The 11,525-nt window shown below is 37.0% G+C and overlaps 1 protein-coding gene and 5 non-coding genes across 6 annotated transcripts; 5 read left to right on the forward strand and 1 right to left on the reverse strand.

Annotated features, from left to right (window-relative positions):
- Nucleotides 1-186: 186 nt before the first annotated feature.
- Nucleotides 187-275, forward strand: trnay-gua. Its single transcript is given in 2 exon segments — nucleotides 187-223; nucleotides 240-275. It is a non-coding gene; the product is annotated as a tRNA-Tyr (tRNA).
- Nucleotides 276-857: 582 nt separating this feature from the next.
- On the forward strand, nucleotides 858-930 carry trnaa-agc. The gene has a single exon. It is a non-coding gene; the product is annotated as a tRNA-Ala (tRNA).
- Nucleotides 931-1,258: 328 nt separating this feature from the next.
- On the forward strand, nucleotides 1,259-1,347 carry trnay-gua. The gene is given in 2 exon segments: nucleotides 1,259-1,295; nucleotides 1,312-1,347. It is a non-coding gene; the product is annotated as a tRNA-Tyr (tRNA).
- An 868-nt stretch (nucleotides 1,348-2,215) lies between these two features.
- trnay-gua lies at nucleotides 2,216-2,304 on the forward strand. Its single transcript is given in 2 exon segments — nucleotides 2,216-2,252; nucleotides 2,269-2,304. It is a non-coding gene; the product is annotated as a tRNA-Tyr (tRNA).
- Nucleotides 2,305-2,657: 353 nt separating this feature from the next.
- Nucleotides 2,658-2,730, forward strand: trnaa-agc. Its single transcript has one exon. It is a non-coding gene; the product is annotated as a tRNA-Ala (tRNA).
- A 2,431-nt stretch (nucleotides 2,731-5,161) lies between these two features.
- ccdc25 (coiled-coil domain containing 25) lies at nucleotides 5,162-10,702 on the reverse strand. Its single transcript, XM_041805291.1, has 9 exons — nucleotides 10,526-10,702; nucleotides 10,317-10,364; nucleotides 10,141-10,180; nucleotides 9,974-10,025; nucleotides 8,638-8,713; nucleotides 7,806-7,909; nucleotides 7,507-7,709; nucleotides 7,256-7,301; nucleotides 5,162-7,133 (listed from the first exon to the last, which is right to left on the reverse strand). Exons 1-9 carry the CDS (start codon nucleotides 10,548-10,550, stop codon nucleotides 7,104-7,106), a joined length of 624 nt encoding a protein of 207 aa, XP_041661225.1. The 5' UTR covers nucleotides 10,551-10,702; the 3' UTR covers nucleotides 5,162-7,103.
- Between the last annotated feature and the right edge of the window lie 823 nt (nucleotides 10,703-11,525).

The following is an 11,525-nucleotide window of genomic DNA, read 5'->3' on the forward strand; positions in this document are numbered from 1 at the left end:
CAGTATTTTGCAAGGGTCCTGCAGAAAAATTGTTATTGTATTAATAGTAATCACACACATATTGACGTCGTACCAGGGTAGGTAAAAGTTCACCCTAGTTGCCTCAGGTTCACCACATCCCTGGCTGATCTGGGAGTTTGGGGTCCCAATTTCTAGTACAAAACAACATTCTCTTCCATGCCACCGCCTTCGATAGCTCAGTTGGTAGAGCGGAGGACTGTAGTGGACCCTCCAAAGACATCCTTAGGTCGCTGGTTCAAATCCGGCTCGAAGGAATCGACTTTTAATTAACGGATATGGCTTCAGAAGTATAACCTACTGCAGATGGATTAGCCAAGCCAACGTTTGCTAGTTATCCAAAGTTTTAGCTAACTAGCTTGAATACCTTTTCTACTCAAAAGCTCGCAGAGAAATGTAATGCAAGTTATGTTTCGAGTTTTCGTAAAAGCAAACAAGATGTAAATGCATGTCATGGAGGATCAGAACGGCGTTTGTTGTGTTTTCTATCCTAAAATGTAGTTAGCTAAAACACTCATTTGTTGTGTATTGTCAGGTAACAAAATTAAGCGCAACCCCTGACCCTTCTTGCCCTCGGCATCACTCTTGTCAATGAAGTTTGACAAGAATTATTGTAAGCATACATGTGGTCTTGAGCTTCTGAAAAAGTCGAGTAGTACAGCTGCTACAATACATTTGTTGTAATTATCACTTTTGTGATGTTTATTGAGAATTTGTGGGTTCTTTTTGAGGAGCGAACATAAGAGTCGACTGTCAGCGGCTCGGACAACTGTTGCGATCGATTCTGTTGCCCGTTGATTTGGATCATATCGTGACGTCATCACGTCGCTACGCATCATGGGGGATTAGCTCAAATGGTAGAGCGCTCGCTTAGCATGCGAGAGGTAGCGGGATCGATGCCCGCATCCTCCAATCATCTTCTTTTGGAAAGAGATGTCGTAATTGTCTGCGTTGACCACACACTAACGCGACGATGTTTTTATATGTACGAGACTTAAACGCAGATTCATTACTGCTTTCAAAATGGTAAGTGAGATTCTTATTTTATGTATTCTTGTCAAACTTAGAAGATATAAAGTACCAAGGGGGCTCCATGTTAACAAAAAAACCAAACAAACAAAAAACCAAAACAAAACACACGACGCACAGGACTTGCCTATTGAGATCCTGCACCTTCTGTGTGTGAAGAGTCCCCCTAGTGGGCCGAAAGGTCCACAATCGGTTAATTGTAAGTCTTGCCCCTTCGATAGCTCAGTTGGTAGAGCGGAGGACTGTAGTGGATCACTCAAAGACATCCTTAGGTCGCTGGTTCAAATCCGGCTCGAAGGAGTTAATTTTTCTATGTCAAATGCTAAACAACGCATCAGTAACATTAGCTTAGCCTTAGCCCATCAACCGCTAACACTTGTGAGCTAGTGTCCAACCTTTTAGCTAGTTTTCTGGATACTCGGGGTGAGTTGACTTCATAAACTGTAAGGAGGCCTTAATAAAACATAAGTACCAGTGTTGATAACAACTATATTCTCATTTACAAGTAAAATTGAACAGAACATTAAGTTTATTTGGTTTTAAGTTTAGGCATGCTTAAGTTCTAAATCTTGACAGGTAACGAAAATGAGCTAACACCTTACCCTTTACATTTGGTTGATTCTTTATCAATGCTGAAGAAATTAAACGCCTGAAAGAGTCTCATGTAGCGTGAAATCAACGGGCTTATAATTAAACATGACCATATTATAATAAGACTTTGTAACAAAGAATATAAGAAAGGAAAAAAAACATTGTGATAAAAAAGAACAAAAAGAAACAAAAAATAGACAAAAATACATGAAAAAATTCCGGCATCATAAGATTTTAATGCTTTCCTATCAGTGCTTTATAATATATTAACGTACATTTCAGTTTCTTTGATCAAAAACAGGAAAAAAAGATAATGTAAATATTTGCACTTACGTTAACTCACCAAAGGCTTTATTTTGAGTTCTCCTGTTAAACTGCTGCTCGAAGTGTGTATGTAGACTTTAGAGGGCAAGAGAAGGACTTCATTCTAGGGCTTGCTTATTGTGATAATGCACCTGTTTTGTGAGGATCCCCCGAGTGGGCCGAAAGAGTCATGTGTTGTTTTTTATATATTGCTAATGTAATGTATTTAATCAAAATCTATATTGTCAATAACCACTTGGAACCAAGCCACGCCCCTTCGATAGCTCAGTTGGTAGAGCGGAGGACTGTAGAGGAGTATCTGGAGACATCCTTAGGTCGCTGGTTCAAATCCGGCTCGAAGGAGTTGCTTTTTCCACGTTACAACAACATCGGCAGCGTTAGTAAGCTAGGATGGTACCTTTATGATAGTTTTTTGAAAAAGGCGGGGTGATTTTTCTTCATAAATTGTGAGGACACATTGAAATAAAGGTTAGTCCCAGCGTTAATTAAAACTATATCCTCGTTTACATGTAAAATTGCACAGAAATTAAGTTTATTTGTGTTTTTAAAGCTTAACTGCGGGGAGGCTAAAGTTCCCATTCTTGACAGGTAGCAGAAATTAGCACAACACCAGACCCTCCTACGTTCTTAAACTGAAGAGGTTTGCCCGTCCCTCCGTCTCTCTATAATGACGTCATCAGACGGCAACAGAACATGGGGGATTAGCTCAAATGGTAGAGCGCTCGCTTAGCATGCGAGAGGTAGCGGGATCGATGCCCGCATCCTCCAGAAGCTTCATTTTTCGAGGATGACACTATTAGCACACCTGGCTTCATAGCTTACAGTTCAAACACACGGCTAATGTCTTTTGAGATGGTGTTTTTGTATTTCTAGTACTGATGCACACATAGGTGAAGTGCAGTCGGACCCTCGGAGAGATGCTGCCTGTGAGTCTTTTTTTGTCAAAGTCGGCCGTGATCACAATAATGACACGTTAAACAACATTCGTGCTGTCAAAGCCGTTATTTCGTCATTAAGCATGTATAACTTAGGCCTCATAGCAGTCTGAGATGTTTCAGTGATACCAATGTACAAGAAATTCAACCGCAGAATGGAAGCATAGTATGAAAGTTGACCGAGTAAAGAATTCTGATTTCCACAACTAGCAAAGATGGTAGTATCCAGGGACGTAATTTGGGGGGGGGGGGCAGGGGGGACATGTCCCCTGCACTTTTTAAAAAGGCAGTTTTGGTCCCTTGCAGTTTTTACCATCCAAAAACAATGTTACGCTATATTAAATGGAGACAGGTTGAGCACTAGGACCAAGCGGAAAACGGCTGCTCAAGCTGAAGCCTGTTTCTCTTTAGACCGCCCACTGGCCCACAAGCTCAGTGATTGGCTTTGCCATTTCTTGCTAACGTGTGATTGGCCGTCCCCGCTGTCACTCCATCTGGTTGTAAACAGCGCCTGGACTATAGCACATGAGCACACCGGTGTTTAGATAGTTGGCCATGAGTCCACGTTCATTTGTCACTGTAAGTTGTTAACATGTTGGGCATTTGTTCTGCCTTGGTCACGTCAGCTAGACGGATTTTGATATCAGAGGTTTCGTTTACATTAACATTGAATGTGTGTCTGTGTGTGTGCATGCATGTGAATGTGTGTTTGCTAATTAGGCGCAGCCAGGTGGCAAGATGTCGGAAAAAGAAAACTGGATATAAGAGACTTCTTTAGAAGTGAAAGTGTAAGTTACTCAGATGAACACATTACACCACAAACTCCTTCCCCTCATCCATCAGAAACTCAGACTCTCTCCCCTCCTATTATTATTATTAGTAGTAGTGGTAGTAGTAGTAATAGTATTACTTGAATTTTTTTTAATATTCTATTATTTAACTTTATGATAAACTTATGTTTTATTCTTGTAAAGTGTCTCAGTTTTATTGAAAGAGCTGACAAATAGAATATTATTATTATTATTATTATTATTATTATTATTACTGTAGATCCTCAACAACACAGAGATTTTAAAAAAGCGTATATTTAAAGCCAAAGAGATACACTTTTTGATTTTTTTTTTTTCATGTATTATTTGTGTTTTGAAAGGCAGCCACTGTTTAAAAACACTAACAATGAAAGTTTGTGGGAAAAATAAAATAAAACCTTGGATTATAAATGTGATTTTATACATCCATATTGTTTGTGAATAAATTAGACATAATAATTGAGAAACTGAGTTTCAATGATTGTTGCATCCCAAATTGTTCCACTGTTCATATGTCATCCATCAATATTTTTTTGTCAGGTGACAGATAATAGAAATCCAGAAGAAGATACAGGAGGAGGTAGAGCAAGAGAGGCTGGAGGAGATGGAGGAGGTAGAGGAGGAGAGACTGGAGGCTCACAGGTGAGGTTGAAAGAATAAAGATATGTTAGTCATGAGATTGAGCATTGTGACAAATGTTAGAGTGATGATAATCTTATTTTTATATCTTATTATATCTTATTATAGCTTATTTTTACTCAAAAATTAGGTATAATTTTATGTAAATGAGGTCTATTGACCATACCCCCTGTACTCAAACCAGTTGTGTCCCCCCCACCTCTGAAATCAAAATTTCGTCCATGGTAGTATCCATAAAAAAGCCAAAACGTCTCAAATTTACCTTAGTTTCGTGACGTCACCAAGGTTCCATGTAGCACGGGGGATTAGCTCAAATGGTAGAGCGCTCGCTTAGCATGCGAGAGGTAGCGAGATCGATGCCCGCATCCTCCAAATTATTTGTTCTGCATGTTTAACAATCATAGCTGAATCTGTACTGTAAATACTGGACGTGTCACGGGAAGATAAGCAGAAAGGACAGACAGCGGTGTGGTTTGTAACACCCTGTTTAGACAGGAAAATGCCATTGTATAATCTGAAAGTAACTTCACTACATGAGCCCCATTTCAGCAAAGACAGAGACACATGGAAGAATCCTGACTCAGCTGTTTGCTAAGTTTGGAAATGAAGATTTTAGATATAAAAGTTTAATGTTTTCTCATTATTCTACCTAAAGCAAAACTACTCCGGCTTGCCTAACACCTCAATCAGATCATCTTCCAATATAAAGATACTGACAACAGCACACAAAATGGGACCAGCTGAAAACTGTGTTAAACTAGCTAAACAAGTCTTCTATCTGGGAGGGGGTTATATTGGAAAAAATAAATCAGTGAATAAAGAGGCAAGTGTTGGTTTTAATCCCAAATGACAGCACATATAGTAATAATAACAAGGCTACATTTCAGATGCTTAGGACAAACTTTTCTCCTTAAATGAACATTTTCCCAACATTCTGATTCACTACCCATGAATATAAAGCATTTGCTGCTACCATTTTGTTTTATAGATATTATACAAAACAGTGATTTTTAAACTGGACAGCAGGGACACAATTTGACATGAAAAGTGAACAAACCAAGTCACAGATATAATCCCCGAACATTAATATGATGAAGTTTGATTACATTTTTTATACAATCAAAGCACCTTAATTGACCAATTCTGTCTTGCTACAGGGCTTTCCATAAGCACCAGCTGCCAGCCAAACAGCCAACTATTCATCCAGTTACAACCAGTTTGTTCTTTCCTCTCACTGACTGAGTAATTTCATGAAAACGATGTGACTCATTTTCCTGTACATTTAAGATTCATATCAATAGACTACCTTCTTGAAATACAGTAGCTTTAACATGTTGAAATCACTCCGTATACTTTTTCTGTTTGGCTTTTTTTGTAGGCAATTCTCACAGCAGATTTTTTTTCTAATAGAACAGGGGGAGTGGAGTAGCTACAGCAGGTTTAAAACTCACTCTACCTACAGGAAATACAGAATTATTGAACTGTTAGTTTGTATTTTAACTCTTCAAAATGTAGTTTGACTTCTGCCAATCACTCAAAAGAGTGAAAACTGCAGAAGCCAGACCACAGGTGTATTAGAAGAGTGACTTTTACAGCAGAGTGACAGAAATAAAGCCAAAATGCCAAGCATAATGTTAAAATACAAAGAGTAGAAATGTGGAGGAAAAAAGACAGAATTTCAAGAATAAATTTGGAATAGATTTTCCTAAATGACACTGAAATGTTGAGAATAAAGCTGAAATTGTATTTGTTTTATTCTTGAACTTTTATTTTTTTCCCTGACTTTTCCATTCTTAAAATGTATTTAGAGGCCTTTATCCTTTTTTTTGTTTAATAAAAGAATGACAGTGGATAGAGTCTGAAACAGGGACTAGAGAGGGGAGAATGACATTTCTATCTTCTTAGAATTGTGTTTCAGTATCATTCTTGACATTTCAACTTTATTCTCAAAGTGTATAATAAACAAAATTTCATTCTCATATCAGACTGTAATCCTCTTCTGTTGAAATAACTGTTCAATGAAAAAAAAAACACACAGAAATGCTTCAAAATACAACTGCTTCCTATTCATTTCCTGCCCCAAGTTCATTTGAAAAGAATAAAATATACATTTTTAAATATGTCTGTTCATAAAAATGTTTTCATGTTGTAAAGTTAGTTATTTCTTGTGGTTTAGACAGTATCCATAGAAAAGAAAATGTAGCACTTCATGTATCCTCTGAGTCAACACTGCAGTTAAACGGCTGATTTATGGTACTTTGTGAAAGAATATTATGATTCATCAACAAAACTATGATTTAAGCTAATACATAGAATATATTTAATAAAATCTGACATGCAGAAAAATGACAAGATGAAGTAAAGGAACAGAAGGGTGTGTTGGGTTATTAACACACCCACACACTAGTTTTTATCATACATCAGCATTGGGAGTTTTCCCCTCATATTAATCCTCAGCATTCTCGTTGTCCTGTTCTTTCTTTTACAGTGTCATCTCTTCACAATGACGCCAGTCAGCTCGATTTGAATCAGACACAGAGTCTCAGCCAATCAGCACATAGCACAGGTCCTGGCGCCGTCCCTCATCAGCTCGCTTTCTGCTCCATAGTGTTCAAAAGCAAAATAGGTATCCATTTTTCCTTATTTTTCCTGTGTCAGTGCAGAGTTACAGCAAGCAAAAGCAGCAGGGGAGCATCCTGACGGCAGGTCTGAGGGGTGGAGGAGGATTCTGGTCTGCTTGCTGCCCGGTGTTCACCTCTTACATGAAGTCATCTGAATCGTAGCCATCCTGGACATAAAGGAAAAGTTAATGGTGTGAACATTTATCACTGCTGACACCAAACACAGACCACGCATGACCCTGAAGTGGGAAATATTAAACCCTAATCAAAGTTTGTGGATCTGTCTCACCTCATTTGTTTTCATATTCTCAGATTTCATCAGTGAAGAATAGCTCCTGGAGAGACACCAAAGGATAAAAATAGATAATTTTAAAGGGTGTTTAGTCAGACAGTGAGAAAATTTCACACCAGAATTCACAAATGATGAGCTGAAGTTATCTTTTACCGTATAGCCTTATACATCAGCAAAAGTCACTAGAATAACGCTGTTATTTTAATTATTTTAAGACAAGAACAATAAAGTCAGGGTTTTGGGCAAACCTGAGTTCTTCCATCTCTTTTTTCCTCTTCTGCTCCTCCTTCTCTTTCTTCTTCTGCTCTTGTAGCTGAGCTTTCTTCTCGTTCCTCTCCTCACGGTCTCTTGACTCTTTCTCCGCCGCCAGGTCAGGGAAACGCTCCACTTTTGTTTTCTCCAAGCGGTTTACGATCTCGTTGACTTTCTTCTCGACTGCCACGATCTTTACCTGAAAAACAGTACAAGCATGGAAATGTCAACTGGTTTTTAAGTAATCAAAACAGACTAATGGCATTTTAAAAAAATTAGTGCTTCAGTTGCTGACCTCTTTCTGTCGATAGAAGCCAATCTGTCCTACATCCATGTCCCCGGTTTTCTTCAGGTTGGCCCACGGTGTGTAAACAACATTGATGTTGTTCATCTTACAGCCTAAAAGAAAACATTGCAGTTTATTTTTATATACAAGGAGAAATGTTACTACAACATGTTTGACAAAATCACTGTTAAAGTAAAAAAGTTAATGTTGATTTACGGCATTAAGACCAACATATTATGAATGCATTCACAGTTTGCAAAAGGCAAGAGGCAGGAGAAAATGGGGAAATAAAAAATGAGTAGAAACTCCACTGCTGACTTCCTTTTTTGAACTGAGGAGTCTTTTTAATAAGAACTGCACTCCATGAAGTGCATTTACTAAACAAAAAACAGCATTTTGTTTTGTGGATAAATATGACATAATGAAGGAGAAAGGAGTTTTTAAGTGGCTTTTCTGGTCTACACAACAAGGTACTAGCAAACCAGAAACACCACTTTAAGCAGCTTTTCTCCCTATGTATGTAACATTCGCCAATGAAATCAAAACAGTAGTTGTTTTGTTAATATACCTTATGGAGAGCAGTTTTTCAAATATTAAGTAGGGGAGCTTGGGAGTTGGTAGAGGATAATCATGGTCTATCACAAGTAAGCAGCACAAAACATGAATGACATACAGCAGCTTTCAGTAGCAGTTCAAGTACTTCCAGGACATATTTGAGGTCATAGAAGTACTTAACTAAAAATATATAACATAAATTTAGTCCTTTTTAAATAAATGCAGACATTTCAGAGTGAAAACTCTACATATTGGACATTTTACAGCCAAAGAAACAGATTGTCACCTTGGATACTGTTTTGTTTAACCAGCTGGGCACAGTCTATCAGCACCTCCGGAGGAATATCATCTATTGTCTGACCCTAGGAAAAAATACACACAAAGGGCGTTAAGAATGATCCAGATGCATCAAATCGTTCAGTCTAAGAGCTAGTTTAATCCTCACACAGTGCCAGAAAGCCCTTTTTTCTATAATGGACATGATATTGATGTCAGTAGATATCAGTTTAACATTTTTAATAAGGCTTGGTAGACTGTGAAACTGAATTGCCTTTATAGGATAAATAAATGTGTCTGAATCTGAATCTAAAAAGCTAATTATTCATATCAGCAGGTATGAAATTACTGCTAATATTTTAATCAAATATAATGGCTGTAAATATTGGTTGTATGTACCAATATGTTAGTAGCATTTTAGGCAAGACCTCGAAGCCTTTTTCTTTGTTCATCCTCATTCCTTAAACTTCAAAGTGTGTTTTAAAGGACTGAAGTTTTGTGTCTGAACTAGGGATGGGAATTGATAAGATTTTATTGATATCGATTCCCTTATCAATTCCATACTGTGAATTTTCTTTTTGGAACACTAAAAATGTTTAACATCAAGTATTTTGGAGGAGAACATGCTAAAATAGACAAAAAGAGATTTTTTTGTAAATGTCTCAACCTGTCTTGGCTAAAATGAATTTGTAAATAACAGCACAAATAAAATCTGCAAAAATTCAATAGCTGTAATAATTAAGATGTGTAGCCTTGTGTTTTCAATGGCACACTGCACTTGCAAATTAAAAACACACTTCTTCTTCAATTGCATGCTAAAACAACTACTTATTTCTATTCTGTTTTCATTTCATAATAACAGCTAGAATTGCGCACTTAGAAGTGCCTGCATTTCAAGATCTCTCTACGTCTTGTTTAAAGCAACAGCGCACCCTGAAGGATGTTCGTGAAAATATTAGCTGTCTTCAAGATTTTATTAAACTTCTGTACATAAGCATCTCAACTCATTTGTGCTTAATTACATGTTGCAACACGTTAACCAAAACCAGAATAAACCAAATATTTAAGGCAGTTCATCGATACTGTTATTTATACAGATATAAACTTTAACCAATCAGAACTTGTGACATGATGAAGTACTGAAAATTAGTACTATTGTGAAATCAAATCACAGATGAATAGATGGATGGACTTTATTGATCCGAAACTGGTAAACTGTGCTGTTACAGCAGTAAGTTTACATGAGAAATTAACAACGTTGGAATAAATGAAGTCTGACTGCACATCTAAAATTTAAGCTGAAGTAAAAACATGGTACAATTTCAGTTTAACCGCGGACCTCTTACCTTTGGCAGTCTCAGATAAACGTGAGCAGAGGATAATTTGTCCACGTGAAACCTGAAGGAAAAACAAGGTGTGTTTGACAATACTGACCTTAACATTTCGATAATTAATGCATAAGAAGATGTAAACAATACTGTTAATCCATGTGCAGAAATCACAAAAGCCTCACCAGATGTCCTCAGGCCATCCGTACTTTATCAGATCCTCGTCTGCAAAAACAACCTCAACTAGTAAGTGTTTAAATATTACGTGACTTTTATAAGTTCATTAGATGAGCACAAGAATTAAAAAGCTTGAAGTGCTTATACAGAGAGTTTCTCTGTGGCCTAGCGATAACAAACTTACTTTCATATTTGTCTTTTCCCATGTAGATCGTGTAGTTAGGGTTCACCACTAAAAGAAAACAAGATAACAGTTCAATAATGGGGTTGAGATAGTAAGTGATGCGAAACACACAAATTACAGACATAAAAAAGTTTGATTGAAGCTGTAGAAGAGAATTGTCTAACCGGGCTACAAGCTAGCATTACTGCTAACCATCTAGCTTTACTTACCAGCACTTGTGAAGTAAAACACCATTTTTCGTGACTTAAAAGTCGCCTCTCTTCGTGAATATGTTTCAATACAACACGTTTCTAAGCAAACAACTAAATATAAAAAGTTTTCTGCCGACTGAACGTTGCTACTGTCACTTTTGGCACGTACAAGTTGACCCAGGAAGTTGTTATGCAGCTGCGTCAAGCTACAGGAAGTTGGTGTGCCATAAATCAGGAAGCGCCAGTTCTAGTTAAAAAAATAAAGGGGAAATTCCTTCAGAACATTGACTAAATATTATGTTTGTAGTAAAACATTTTTTTTAATTAAAATCTCTTTTAAAAGCCTGTTTACCTTCATCCCCAAATTTATCATACACAAAGCATTCCTTAAGAAAAATCTTAGAATATAAAACCCAATACTAAAAACTGCACTGTTGTTTTTATTCAGCCAATATGTTGAGATTATTTTAGGATATAATTAGGTGATTCGGTAGATATTTACCCAGGTCAAAAATATAGAATGTAAAATTTCATTGATATGATCTTACACTTTCAATCTCAGTCAATAATACCCATGATGTTGCCCACGAACCCACACTTCACGTAATTATTTATTTCTGTGTGTCAGCTATTTCTGGATGTTATTATAATGGCAAGTGAGAGATACATAGTATGCCTCTGTCGTTGCCAAGATAAAGTATTTTAGCCAGAAGTGACAGGTCAGTCATTAGCTTTACTCACCAGATCATAAATTGTTTGCGCAAGATGAAACAAAATCCCCTTACTGTTTATCAGGGGCTCCCTGAAATGAATTATATCTTTAATGTAAGCCCCAGATTAAGTCATTTTCCTCCTTTGAAAAGAAAAACTTAAATTCTAATTTCTGCTATTTCATGGTTTCTTTTTTAATCCGTTATTTTTGTAGCTTTTCCAGTCTCTTTCATTGTCTTAAATAAGATTCAATATTTCTCTCTTTCCAGATTGTATATAAACAGGTTTTTCCTTCTTGTGTCCTTCA

The sequence above is a fragment of the Cheilinus undulatus genome, linkage group 14, assembly GCF_018320785.1.
Source record: "Cheilinus undulatus linkage group 14, ASM1832078v1, whole genome shotgun sequence".
Classification (NCBI taxonomy): domain Eukaryota; kingdom Metazoa; phylum Chordata; class Actinopteri; order Labriformes; family Labridae; genus Cheilinus; species Cheilinus undulatus.